Source organism: Ptychodera flava, chromosome 12 (assembly GCF_041260155.1).
Source record: "Ptychodera flava strain L36383 chromosome 12, AS_Pfla_20210202, whole genome shotgun sequence".
NCBI classification, from domain to species: Eukaryota; Metazoa; Hemichordata; class Enteropneusta; family Ptychoderidae; genus Ptychodera; species Ptychodera flava.
Window position 1 is genome coordinate 17,799,642 of NC_091939.1, and position 14,899 is coordinate 17,814,540.

The following is a 14,899-nucleotide window of genomic DNA, read 5'->3' on the forward strand; positions in this document are numbered from 1 at the left end:
AGCAAATAAAGTTCTAAACATTTAACTAAATGTAATGTATCCTTTGAAATTTTGTCCAAGTGATACTGGAAATCTTCATCGAGAATTTCACACATTAATTTTGACCACTTGTATAACGATGAAGATTGACCAAGCTCGTGAACAAGTTTGAGTGAAATATTTGGCAATGAGTGACAGCTTAGTAATTTGAAGACCAATGTCACTGGCAACAATTGCTTACACTTTTGAAAAAGAGACACCCGAATAAAGTTAGGAAAAGCTACTGAAATTTACTGCCAGAAAATTATAAGAGTTTGACTTAGTGATTTTCTGATGTGTTTGATGATAAGTTGATGATCACATGAACTACATACCCAATATTTATAATTGTCTTGTTTCCGTACAACAGAGTCCCATCAATATGCTTGGAAAAGACTGAACACAAAGGGTTTTTTGTTCATGGATAGAGTACTAGAAAATATTTGGTACTATGGTTCAAAATCATTTACTGTGGTTCAGAAAATACACATCCATGCAATAATGCTAGGGTAAAGTAGAACTACTTCCCTTCTTCTGAAATCTTCCAACCCTGTGTCCCGGAAAGTGTGTTCCATGAATCCAAAATCTTAGCACTGGACAGATTAGAAGTCAATATAACAATCAGAATCAGATCTGTCCTAGCAATTGTGTTTGTAAAAAAATTACAGCTTTATTCAAGGACTAAGATGACTTCTCAAGAACGTATACATACAAAAAGTGTCGTAGAAGTAATAGCACGTTGCTGGAACAAATCAGCAAACAAGGGGCGCTAATTTACACCCTAGCTTGCTGATGGCAACACTAACCAAGAAAGAGAAAATCATGTGTTGATGATGACCAAGCTAAATAAACCAACACAGAATATATGAATATTAATTTTTTTCCCATCAAAACTAAGACACACGCACGATAAAGCTGTTATGGAACATACCAGGTACTCTGTACAAAGCCTATGGTCAGTGCATTCTACAGCCGCAGCATTATAAAAGAACAGATATCAATGTAGACAATGATGTATGTTGACATGGTTTTCTTTTGTTCTATCCACTTTTGAAAATGCACAAATAAGACTACATATTTAATTTCCAGAGAATTACCCAAACAAAAAGTCTCACTGTCTTAGTAAAATGAAAATGAAAATACAAATTTTCATTGCTTCTAATCCATTTTACAAAATGCATGGCTGCCTACTAAATGATTTTCCATTCATCATTTGACGGTGAAAACCATTCCCAGAAGGGAAAGAAATCCTATAATTCTACATCCTACATGGTTAATCCTAAATTGTACCCACTACAATGATGGATAACTTTTTCCTGAAAACATTTCTTGAATGATTTTCATACAGTTGAGCAAGATTTGCATTTTGTCTGCCTGATTGTCCTGTTTCTCAAAGTTACATTCAATAGCTGAATTTTGAATATAAATATCAATTCTAGCTATCTTGTTATCCACTTGACATTTCACTACACTGATATTTCACTGGCAAAAGCTATGCAATCTTCAAAATACGCCGAGGATGCCTCTGTATCTCTGATAAGAAATCATACACCATCTTCTGATCAAACTGAGGAGTGCAATGTTAGCAAGGACTGTTCACTGACTTATTCTGGAATATCAATGATGAGGTTGTCATCACCTTCATACATATCCTCAGGAGGAGGGACACTTTCATCTTCTTCACCGACAGTTTTCCTGTAAAACCAAAGAAGATAGGAAACATGTCATTGCCTGAAGCCAACTTGGTGCTTCCGGTAAAATTCACTTCGGTAATTTGCTACTCTTCTACCAGTACTGGACTTTGCATGGTAGCCCCTGATTTTTTATCTGTGAGTTGGTTAGAGAAAGTTTGAAAGTTTCTTTGAGGAAAGTTTGACCGAAAGTTTAAGTCTTTCACTTTCAAGGCACGTACTATGGTAATTCACATTCACAAAAAATCAATGTAAATAACAAACCATCTGAAATGAATGGGTATAATTCATTTTCACTGTACTCTAACAATGCAAAATAGGTCTTTTTCTCATCTTATAATGCTGTAAATCATGATAGAAGTGTGTATGAAAAGCCATTATGAATTGATAAAAGAATGGGCTGTATTGGAAAGCTACAGCAGCTTTGGCATTGACGATTTGCTCACTCTTGCTCTATGCACCCTTCCACTTGAAAAGTATTACACATGACAAAACATTACCCTGACAAGACTGTCCTTCCCACTGCACTTTGAAGGAAGCCAAAAATGTACAGATCTGAAAAATCGTTGTGGTATTTCTATTTCATAATTTGTAATTGATGACTTACTGTTTGGGTGAAGTGTCCGGCACCGGAACAGCACTACTAGCGCTTGCTGTGTTTGTTTTACTATCACTCTTTTTGCTGCCACTGCTGGACTTACTGGATGAACCTGTTGAGATGAGCAAACCAATGCTATGAGTGACAGCTATGTTTCCATTCACCAGGGTAACTCCCTTGTTAACCTGTTCACCCCGATTCCCTGTAAACAGGTCCACAATCACCATTGATAACAATGGGTTCAGGCCAAACCATGGTGGTGAAGGGGTTAAGGTAGAATGCACCTCAGGGGAAAGATGTTAGTTCTCTAATCTTTTTTCTTTTTTGATCTCCAAACTGTGGGGCTCATATTAAAGCTTGTATAGAAAGAAAGATTTTTACTATTTTGTTTTTTCAAAAATTCTACTTTTCCTCATAGAGATAACACAGGGTTGCCGGCCATTTTGAACTTCAGATAGCAGAAAATTTCAGGTAATTTGTTTCCCTTGCACAGAACTTTGCTCAGCGATCCCCCGACTTTTATTCTTGATTTGGTGAGAGAATGGTTGAAAGTTTCATTGAAGTACTTTGAGCACACTATCTTTATGACAACAAAGATAACATTTGGTGCGTGTTATACTCAATAATTTGTTTTTCTTTAGGAAGAAAAACTGGGATGCTTTATGGTTTTCAGGAACCTAAATTCTTCTACTTTTCAAACTATAGTGCCTGAGCATTGAGTTGAACAGCAAGAATGAGCATGTATTACTTTAAGTATTAAACTCTGCAAACAACTTTGAAGGAAAGTGGATGGAAATCTTACCAGCTTTTGCAGACCGGCTTTTCTTTGGTTTCTTTGGTGGAATGTCTGAAAACATTGGATTCTGAAAATAAACAGAACAACAAAAACTAACTGACTTTGTCATCTGGATGAAGCAAAGACATTCTTTATAAATCAAAATGTTGAACTCCAAGGGGTGGAATATCAAGGCCTTCTATATCGCTAATGTCACAATTTGTCAACGATGAGATTGGAAAAAGGAGGAGATGTGTTGTGACCACTGATCAGTATCATTTGCAGAGTAAATTATTTCATATATTTGTGTGGAACAGAAATATAACAGTTCAGATAACAAATAAACCAACCACTGATAAGGACAAAATGGACACAATGGTATTTCAAATTTCGATGAGAGCTGAAATTGACCAATGTTGCATATCAGACCATTTATAAGAAGTACATGTAAGGTTTGTTACTCATACATGTAAACATTTGGTTCTTGGCTCTGGAATCTTTTAAAAAAATGTCTGAATAAAAGTTTCTACAATTTTTGTGATTGTTTAAACTTTACTATTAAAGCACAATCAGGAGAAAGGGGCAGTTAAAAATTTTCACTTATTTTAACCACTTTGCAACAAGTGATATCACTTTACAGAGAATTTATTCCTCGATTTCTTGGAAGCAGTGGCTCTTTCGATGACAAATCACTGCTGAGATGATTGAGATATATATAGATAATAAGACTCAAATCAGGCATCTTACACATCACATAAAGACTGCCAATTACTTGATAGCTTTTGTAAGGTGCTGATTAATCAGGTGAAAAAGAAACTACCACGATTGCAAACACTACATCAAGTTAAAGACTGTCTCATGCAAGCTATATTATGATATACGTGGTGTCCCATGACCACATACAGACACTGAGATGCACTCACATGTAAGTGTGCTGTGGCTTGTGATGACGTTGAGGGCAGCAGACCAGGATAACCCATGGCACCTAACATTTGAGGGTTGAACCCTTCTAGACCGTAAGGCAGTGAAGGCAGTGGGTGTGATAAGGTCTTCTTCTTCTTGGATTTCTGTGTTGTGACGTCCTGAGGGCAAAACAAATCAACAGATATAGGAAAGAACTTTCCAAAGAACATGAGCAAAATTACTACTTCCACGGGATGCAAAGCATCCCCTCTGAGTAATTACAGGTGCAAAATATTGGACTTCCTTCTCAAGTGGTAGAATATGAACCAATAGATTTGAAAAAAAAAGAACAACCAAGTTCTACGAAAGCATAAATTTGTGTTCACTGTACACTGATAATTTGACTTAGTTACAGACTCAAATGTAACAAACATTTTAACAAACCTAAATAAGTGACAAGAACAAAAATTGAAAATGAATGTGAATCTCACCTTAACATCATTATCACTTGAAGATGAATCCGTGTCATCTGAATCTGAAGATGAATCCTCTATCTGCTCATATTGCAACAGCCGGTCCAGGAGGAAACTTTTGTCCCGCGATACTTTAAGCAGCTTCCTCTGGGCTTTTTTCAGCTCTTCATTGAAACATTCTTGTTCCTGGAAAATACAATGGTTGTTAGTTGAAAGGGACTTCATTAAGAGACATCATGGGCCAGTGGCTAGAGCAGTGGACTCACGATCACAGGATGGTGAGTTCGAGCCCCGGCATGGCCATGGTGTTGCAATGTGTCCTTGAGCAAGGCACTTTATTCCTCATTGCTTCTCTCCACCCAGGAGTGATGGGTACCTGGTAGGACAGTGGTTGTAATGTGTGTGTTTAGCTCTGCTGCGCTTATTGGCTGCACATGTGAGCTGTAGTTTGCTCCCCAGGGAGTTGAGTGGTATCATATTAGGTCCAGTGACCAGGGGTAATAATAATTGTAAAGCGCCTTGAGCACATGTACTTGTGGATATGTGCGCTATAAGATTATTATTATTATTATTATTATTAGACTGACCAAAATCAGAATAGAAACTGACAGATTCTGAAAAGAGAACATTTTTTGACATCAATGGCTTAATTTTGGACATAAAACTCAAGTTATTTCATTTTTAGCATTCAGTAGAAAGCTAAGTACATAAATATAGGTTACCTGAAGAACCACCTGGGTCCATTTTCCTTGTGGTATGAATAAGAACCTGTCATATTCTAAGAGTGCCTTTCATGATGAATAAATATATACACACCCCTTGAATAGTGTTGAATGTTACTGTAACCCTTAACCCTTTGAGTGCTGTGATTTTTTTCCCACCAACAAATTACGTTTCAGTGCAACACAATTTTTATTAATTTTTCTGTGATTGTTTACATGCTCTTGGACAAAATTGACATCATTTTCATTGCCTACAGTTTTTGATCAAAATTTCGGTAAAACTCTGAAGAAAAATTGTCTGATCTGCAAAAAAGAGTGTCTGAGTTGTATTTTATCAAGGCAGCAAAAATTGACTTTAGCATTCAAAGGGTTTACGGGCCCAGTGTTCTGAAGTCTCACCAAATATTGGTCTGAACACAGTCCCTTCACACACACGGTCTGAATAAGATACAACTTTGCGATCAGAATACGCCAACATACAAAATCACAGTGGTGAAAGTGAAATGCTTGTAAAACACACTCTGATCAACAACTGTTAACACTGCCACCAAGAGTGGAGTTTCATTAACATTTTTCTTATCAATTTCATTTTTACTTTCACTCTTTTATCTTATTAATCCTTCCATATCAAATTTTTGTATTTGCCAATTATTTTCCTTTTTTTCTGATGCAAAGTTGGACCCAAACCAGTAGACTTTGGCACAAAAAGGTAAAATGTTGCACAGTAATTAATCTTTCTGCAATTGCTTTCAAGGAAAATAATTACAAATTACAGATGAATTTCATACGACATATCCTATTTTCAAGCAACCTCAAAATTCATGTGCTCACACTTGACCAAAATATCTTATACAAAAACTTACATATACTAAATATTTCAGTTTCCTCTTCAGAGTTTTGTATTTCTGTTTGTAGTTCGGCGCATCAACTACATCAGAGTTGAATTCATCTGGTGAGTAGAAGGCATACAGTCTTGTAAAAGCAGACAGCTAATGATTTTTTTTTGCCTACTTTGTCTAGGCACAGACGTTAACTTACCACTGACATATTGTTTGTCATCATACTTTAAGTATACATATCAGTTTGTATGGATATGGGACTGGAATACTTTTCTTTCTGCAGTATTATGTACATGTACTGTAGTGTACGCAATACTTATGTACAAAAATCAACACTATGACAAGATAAGTGGGGCAATACTGAGTAGGACCCAAATACAACTACACTGAAGACTCAACTCTGAAAACTTGCAAAACATCATGCATCCCCATATAGAGCGTACTTATACATTTACCACTTGATTCTCTTCCCTGAGATTAATGTGGCTGTTACAACTGATTATTGTATTTAAAAGACAGAGATACTGCAGCACACATGAGCACTGAATGAAGGTAATATTCACACACACACACACACACACACACACACACACACACACACACACACACACACACACACAAACAAACAAATACAAAAAAATCACTTAAAGTTGTGATTGCAAAATGGCTTTTAAGATAGCCATCAATTAGTGACTAGTACATTTTACTTTCTAACTTAGGATAAAGGTTGATTTTTTCATGCAAAGTGAAATGAAGTCGATGATGGAAAGTTATACTTAATACAAATTCTATTTTTGATCCTCATAAAACTTAACATAAATACAGTGGCTGATGTCTGCGAAAGAACAAGGCTATCATGAATTTTGGTCTTACCTGCAACTGGCATCATTACATACTTTTGTTACTTTGCAGTTCAAGTTGCTCACATCTAAATCATCAAATGTTAATCTAAAATACAGAGGGAGAGATTTTCTGCAAAAAAGAAAAGAGAGAAAAAATTTGTAAAATACTGCTGAATGTTTATAGCAAAGGATAGTAGAAAAACATTCCTTTTGAGAATCTTTGCTTTCACAAATGTTGCAATTGTGACAACTACTCGTACTTTCCTAATGCAAAACATTGATCTGTTCATGGCAGTCGGAAGGAAATCTTTTGATATTTGGCACGATTTATTTCTGTAAACTCTTTGTACATAGTCTTAGTCCTGCATATGTAATAAGATGGGGAGGTACAGGGTGCCTAGAATTGGTACTGCAATCCACAGTCCCTCTATCCAAGTGCATTGCCACATCTTCTTTCGCCAATTTTGAATTTCTTTGAAATTCAATAAAGTGAATGAAAATACTTTAACATTGTTCTTATTAATCAATTCAGCTTCTCTCTAAGTAACCATGAAGTTAACACCAGTACCGGTATTGGCGTAAGTCCACATGAGTCCAACGGAGATGGCTTACTGTTGTGAAACAACATACCGTAACATAAAAAATATACTTTCAAGCATGCTGTCTATAATTTAGAGAGCACGACATTCTTCTTGATTTCTTATTCTACTCCAAGAAGCAAACACTGCTGGGGTATGTCATGTGATTTATTGTAGAAAAGTCATGGGTATTAATGTGACTGCATGTACAGGACAGTGGTAGAGGAAGTGTTATTATAAATGTTACAAGCTTAATATTGGTCATTTCCAAATGCTCAACCTTTCACCCTTGTTGTCTAAAGAGGTCAAAGTTGACAACTCTTTCAATATTGAAAACAAATGAGTTTGATGATTTGAAGTTATATCAGGTGGTGAATGGGTTGAGACTAGCTGTGATATCGCAACAGTACTTGTGGCGTGTATCAAATGCGCTCGGGTCATTGAGGTCATCGCCACAGTCCCGCTGTGAGCCAAACCATGGGCTTCGTTGGCAGTTTATTACGAGACCGACCGGTGTCGTAGATTTAGCTCACAAAACAATAAAATAGATAAGGCTTGCAATAAATAAAATTATACCCTCTGTATCACTGACTATCTACGACTCATTTTCTACTCCTGCTAACAAACCCGACTGTGACAACATGTATTTTTGACCGTTTTTCGATGAGTCATCGATGGTTCCTGCTTGAATTTGAACTTTTGACCTCCAACGTATTCAGTGCTTTGTACGTGCGATCAAGCAAACATCGTAGAAACCGTCTATGGCTCACGGGAAAATGGTCGAAAATATGTGTTCTTATCTTCAAGAAAGTTAGTAGGCGTACAGAATGAGTCTCAGATAGTCAATGATAAAGATGATACAAGTTTATTTATTCAAAGGCTAATATAGTTCATTATTTTGCGAGCTGAATCTACGACACCAGTCAGTCTTGTCATAAACTGCCAACAAAGCCCATGGTTTGGCTCGCAGCGGGACTGTGGCGATGACCTCATTGACCCGAACGTGTTCGATACACGCCACAAGTACCACTGCGATATCTCAGCTAGGTTGAGACTTGAGGGAGTGGATCATGAAACCAGATAAAACTGAACAAAAATACTAAAAATGTCTCAAAAGTTGCCATTGTTTATCCCTAACCATTTCATCCTCAATCGTGTTCTTGTGTCAACTTTCATTGCAAAGAGATCAGTTTCTCTCTGGGGACATTTATTTACAGCATGCATCATCATCAGTCATAATTGTTGGGTACAATTCGTTAAAAAATACCACTCGCCGCCACTGTTGCTTTGCCTGAAAAATCCAAGGAGAAATATTCTACTTGTGTAGCCTATTGTTGAATCCACTTACTAATAAACAGAAGTGACTTTACTATTACCCTGTATGAAGCTCTTTTGCAGGTCTTTGTTGTTACCAGCTAGCTACACCCAGGTCTTTATAACATAGACAGGCACGAACGACTTTACAACGTTCGTATCTCTATGTGTGTTGCTGGATCAAAGCAAAGCCTTAAACGCTGCACATAGACCTACATACAAAGTTACCAACGCAACCAACATCATGAGACCATGGCGCTGAAGCCGAGGAGAGAGAGGGAGTCATATGCAGTCCGGGATGCAGCAGTCTAGTCCAGTGCAGGTGTGTCAAGGAAGCATTGATCGAGACGATACAGAGCACCTCTAAAAGTACACTACCGAATCAGTTTTAGTCTATTATTTTCTTTTTTAAGTACTTGAACCAGACCTCGCAAGACTTACCTGGCTCTTGGTTGGCTTCTGTAAACAAAGCGGATAGCAGTTTCTGACCAGGCTTAAGTAATGCGCTTCGACTTCGACTTCCGGTAAGTGAATGTGTACTACGTCATCGTTTTTTGAGTACATGTGTTGAATGAAAACCCGTATGTTGTCCTCTTACCCTGGTTGCCTCAAAGTAAGTATGGAGGATATAGCGACGGTCGGAAGATATCCGCCTCAATCTGTCACCTATCCTACCATCTAAACCTTCTTACAACATGAATAGCTCATTAAACTATCTCTCTTCCGTTTGAGCTGGAATTCTGAATAAGTTGTACACATTTAATAGAGAAAAATGGCATCGTCTATCTGTTGTATTTTACGATGTACGGTCGAGATGATACCCCCTGTACTTCGATAGGAATGGATGTGTATACGTACGATAAGTCCGGATCAATTGGTCTCTGCACTGTATTTATCATGTCACAACCATTCTGGTTTTATCAAATGATGTGTGACATGATTTGAAAAGAAATATTTGATGGATATACGTTTTCTTCACCTGGACAAGAATCGATTCACCATAGAGTAAAGTGGTGAACGTTGTTTTGAATTTATGATACGTCTCAGAATTTGACATGTAGAAAGCAATTTGTGTAGTGTGCTTATTAAATAATTGGAAACGCGTCCGAAGAAATAAATTACAGGTTACAATATGCAATGTTCCTCCCAGATTTGACAGTGTCAGCTGATTGCTGGAATTATTTGCATATAACATGTACACACTGATCTTATTCGAAATAAGTCAAATAAACATGAGTGGGTGAAGTTTTGCTTGCATTTAATTTGTCATCAACATTAACATACGCATTAAAAAGAGACAGCTACGTTTGTAAAAATGGGTAGGCATTTAGGGACTATTTTGCTTCTTACTAAAATCAGTACATGTATGAGGTAGTTGTTATTGTAAGATGCATGGATATGCGGAAGGTGCTGTTCATGATTGAAGAAAGCAAATAGGAATCTCACCAGCTGGGCTGTGAACCTTCCCTTAGAAGAGAGTGAAGAATATGTGAAGCAATGGTGAAAGTTCGCTTTCTAAGCACACTTTAGTTCAAGCATGGAGGTAGAATGAATTTCACTCTTCCTCCATAGGTCAAGGGTCGTCTCGCATGCAAGACTATGAACCTGCATTTAGAAGCGTGGTAAAGAAAATGCAGCTTCACCAGTTTTGACAACCAAATATCTCTTAATTTTTGCAGCATGGCTGACGACAAAAAAAAGAGAAGCCATTGTTGCCGCAACAAACTGCTGACCGGCGGGATTTCCCGCTACGGTCGGGCAGCTATGTATGCAAGGACAGCAACATACAAAAAGAAATGGGTGAGTAGGCTAGTTACGTAAGAAGCAGATAAATTCCTATTCATGTACCATCAGTAAAATAATGATATTCCCAGTCTGCTGCAGAGACCTGACATTGTAAGCAATGTAGTTCTGGCAACATGAAGAGTTCGTGTTGAGTTTCAAATATGCATTTAGGGGAACCACTTCAAAAATTATCCGAGGTGTTGGAGTGAAAACAAAGCATGTTACGTTTCATTTTGCATGATCGTACTCACTCAGATGTAGGGTAAAGAGAGACTGCTCAAAATGATGTATACAAATTCTCCCATTCAATAATATGCTTGTATTGAGCATTGAGCATGGACAGACTGCATTTCATGCACTTCTTCAGGTAAACTGACTTGAAAGAAACAGCAACAGCAATTTTACAAATGTTATTGTTAGTGCCTTGTCATGTTCAGATGTTTGAATCTGTTTATCATTTGATCAGTGCAAAACTTTTTCAACTAATACTTTACAAGCTAATTTGCTATACTGCATTTGCATTTCTGTTACACTTTTGTGCTTACAATTCTTTATGACTGTTACTTTTCCAACAGACTGTCGTAAAGAAGGAAAAAGTTCAGGCACCAACTTTCATTGAGAAACAAATAGGAGGTGACAAAAATGGTGGCAAGCGTCTTGTTCGTGTCAAGAGAAATGTAAGTAATGTAAAGGAGAACAATACCATGATACAAATCTTGCTCTGTCTTCTTTTGGATGCTGCTTCTTGCATCATGTTGCATAGGGCTCTACCTGGGTCAACTGATATATGTTAATGTAATAGGAATCAGTCAAACCAGCAGAGCAATAATGCAACCCTCCCTCCATCATGCAGCTATCAAAAAGACAAACACAGGATCAGTATTACAGGTCACATACTATTTTGGTTGCCTGTAGCCTAGTACTTACAGCCTTGGATAAGTACTGTCATGGTTCCTTACTGTGAATGTTAAAAAGTGTTAGTATTAGTTAATGTTAGTCGACCCACACACCGTAGAGATGTCTATTGTTGAACTTTACCAATGTATTGATTCGGGTTCACAATCGAAAAAAGGTGTCGATTGCACATTGCTCTGCCTGTTTCATTGATATTTGTTAGTGTTAAAAGTAATCAGTATGATTTACATACATGAAGGGATCCCCATGTTTATATTCAAGATTTGAGCATTTCAAGTAAGAAATGCTCTTGTACAATGTGCTTGAAAAATTTCAGTGCAAATATATAGTTTTCTTTGTAATACACATAGATCACTTTGAACTTCTTACGTATCAAGAGTGCAGAGGCAAGGGTACATCTTCAAATTACATTTCTAGTATACTGCGAATTGATGTAAAGAATGTTATAGAATGATTGTTATATCTCTATTAATTTTCCAGCCTCGTTACTACCCAACTGAGGAACTCAAACCAAGAAAGAGGAGTCGCAAGAAGCCATTCAGTCAACACAAACGTAAACTCCGAGCAAGCATCACTCCTGGTACAGTTTTGATTCTTATTGCTGGTAGATACAAAGGCAAGAAGGTCATTTTCCTGAAACAGATGGCTTCCGGTTTGCTGTTGGTCACTGGTAGGTTCCTGCAATTCCTAGTTGCTCATTGCAAAGCTGCAATATTTTTGTTAAAGCTCGTAAGCCAGTAAATGTCACTGGGTCTTTTGCAGTAGCATTTCCCTTCAGGCAGATGAAAGCAATCATGTGAAGGGAGAACTTAAAATAGGTTTTGGATTTTTGCTCACATTTCTCTTGAGAAAACTTTGATCATTTCCTTCCATGGTGAAGAAGGACAATCAGTGTATTTACATGCAAAGTTTGGGGTCCGAAAAACAAATTGCCTAAAATTTATAGGTATTTGTGATTCAAAATGGCTGCTGTAACAGTATCCTGTGTGAAGTCTACAGGGAGAAATGAAATTTGTTGATCTGAAAATGGGACCCTGAAAACTTTTTTACTCCACAGGTTTCCAGGTTTGTATGTGCAGAACTTTATGGCAAACACCATGTATCTGGGCCTCTGATCAATATACCATGATTTTCAGAAAACCCTTCATAGACTCTTGCATGTTTGAGAGTGTGTTCAAAATGTGCATGCACTGCATTTTTGTCCTCTTCGGTTTGATAGTATAATGATAATAGTGATACCAAGGAGCATGTATTGTGAAATGTTTCATACATGTGCTTGTAAACTTTTGTAGGACCAATGAAAGTGAACGGAGTACCCATGCGTCGTATCAACCAGATCTACGTCATTGCAACGAGCACAAAAATTGACATAAGTGGAGTTAAGCTACCAGATAGGCTGACCGATGAATACTTCAAGAAGAAGCCACTTAGGAAACCAAAACATCAAGAAGGAGAAATATTTGATGAAGCAAAAGAGGCAAGTAAATTTAGCAAAAGAAGAATGTTTAATCCTTTTCACCACAATGGTTTGGCCCAAACAAGTTGTTATTAATGGTGTGTGTGGACCTGTTCACAGGGAATGGGTTGAATTGTTAAACCATTTCCCACAACATCGTAATCAGAAGACCTTTTCAATAGTTCATTAAGAAAAACATCAAAGTAAGAAGCAGATAACATGATGTGCTCCGGTAAGATTTAATACAGAAGTTACAGGCAAATTTAAAAAGTACATGGTTTTCTTAGAATTGTCTTTTAGTTAATGAGAGGATCAAACTTGTGTAGCTGTTGTTTGTTTTTTTGTTGAAATTGATATTTATTGACAGATGATTATGATAAAAACTTAAGCACATAAGTTACACATTGAAAACTGCCTTTGTTTTCCTCAGCTTCTAATATCTATAATCAAAGAGTGTCATTATAAATGGCATGCAAATGTAATAGAGCAAAGAATGTCATCCAGAAAGTGGAGCATTTGTTTTTTTCTCTGCCAGAAAAAAATTGAAAACCATGGTTGTGCATCATACTTTTGAACCAATCATTCCAATTGCACATGTGCAAATCCAAATGACGCCATGGATATCCATTTGTTGTTATTTGATAAGCCTAAATGCAGGGATGTAGGAAATTTTTGGTACAGGTGGCAAAAATAAAAGTACAGGTAGTTACAAGAAGTGTATGTGAACAAAGTTTGTGCAAAATGTCCTGAATTTTACGAAAACTATATTTTCACAGCCGGCAAATTTTAGCTGATAGCCAGTTGTTTTTGCCGGCTGCCGGCTATTTTCTACATCCCTGCTAAATGTCAGTCAGCAGTTCTAACGGAATATGGTATTCAATATGCCTGTCACAGACAACAGTCAGATATGTTGATTATTTCTATAAAAAATAAATGGACGCTATGCTGCAAAATGTCTTACAGATTGGCTAATTGCCCAAGTTTCCAGTTTGTGATACCTTCGAAGTGTAAACTCTTATTTAAAATTCACATGGTGATCACCTGTACACCTCTTGTGTATATCTCAGATATACTCAAGACCCATTGATAGAAAACTGTACTAATGGTTTAACTCTATCAAAATGGGAATAAAACGCTACCAATGACATACCTTTTACGACTTTTTACAATTGTATAATTTTACAAATTTTACTATTTAAGCCCCGTTCACCACAATGGTATGCCCTATTCCATTGTTATCAATGGTGATGTAGACCTGTCCATGGGGAATTTAACAGGTTAAGAAACAAACTTAAATTTCCCTTTATCTTTTTTTTTTTTGTATAGGAATATAAAGTATCAGAAGAGAGGAAGGAAGATCAGTTGACTGTGGATAGACAGTTACTGCCAATCATCAAAGCAGTACCACTCCTCAAAGGCTACTTGCAGTCTCTCTTTGCCCTACAAAATAAACAATACCCTCATGCAATGGTCTTTTAAAGAACAGTAAAGCCATTGAAATATTGTACATTTGTGAACATTCAGTGTATGAGGAAATAAAAAAACTTTGTTGAAGTGAAGTTGTCATGGCTCAGAGTTGCGTGTTGACAGTGGCTTGAAGCAAATAATGATTGCTTTTAAGCATTTGCTGGGAATGTAGTATGTGAAATAATAGAGATCCTCATCCAATCAGAACCAAATCAAGTTGTTGTCTGTTATCTTTCAAATAGTAGTACATTTCATAGAACAGCATAATTCTGGATCGTGCATGTAGTCCAACTTCTGCACTACAGAAAAATGGCTGCTATTCTAGAAAGTTCTCACAAGTTTTACAATCTATGTTAAAATCTGGAAAGCAGAATTTTAATGGGCTATCATTAGTCTGTCTTGCACGGTCTTTCAAGTGTCAATAAGGTTGTTCTCACATATCGCTGTAAATTTCCGTGGATGTGCTTGCACTTCTATTCCTGATCAGTGTGTTCATACTAGCTACTCTGCTTAATCCCATTAA

At 37.0% G+C, this 14,899-nt stretch overlaps 2 protein-coding genes across 3 annotated transcripts; one reads left to right on the plus strand and one right to left on the minus strand.

The window, feature by feature from the left end:
- Positions 1 to 663: 663 nt before the first annotated feature.
- On the minus strand, positions 664 to 9,327 carry LOC139145245 (INO80 complex subunit E-like). 2 transcript variants are annotated; one of them, XM_070716276.1, is made up of 8 exons: positions 9,195 to 9,327; positions 6,893 to 6,991; positions 6,044 to 6,129; positions 4,477 to 4,644; positions 4,006 to 4,164; positions 3,110 to 3,170; positions 2,317 to 2,419; positions 664 to 1,713 (listed from the first exon to the last, which is right to left on the minus strand). In XM_070716276.1, the coding sequence occupies exons 2-8, from the start codon at positions 6,906 to 6,908 to the stop codon at positions 1,623 to 1,625; spliced, it is 684 nt and encodes a 227-aa protein (XP_070572377.1). In that variant the 5' UTR covers positions 6,909 to 6,991; positions 9,195 to 9,327; the 3' UTR covers positions 664 to 1,622. The 2 variants fall into 2 exon arrangements, with proteins under 2 accessions (XP_070572377.1, XP_070572378.1); XM_070716277.1 differs by lacking the exon at positions 9,195 to 9,327 and adding an exon at positions 8,816 to 9,075.
- Positions 9,328 to 9,344: 17 nt separating this feature from the next.
- LOC139145244 (large ribosomal subunit protein eL6-like) lies at positions 9,345 to 14,468 on the plus strand. Its single transcript, XM_070716274.1, has 5 exons — positions 9,345 to 10,553; positions 11,114 to 11,215; positions 11,934 to 12,123; positions 12,746 to 12,930; positions 14,236 to 14,468. Exons 1-5 carry the CDS (start codon positions 10,434 to 10,436, stop codon positions 14,386 to 14,388), a joined length of 750 nt encoding a protein of 249 aa, XP_070572375.1. The 5' UTR covers positions 9,345 to 10,433; the 3' UTR covers positions 14,389 to 14,468.
- Positions 14,469 to 14,899: the final 431 nt, after the last annotated feature.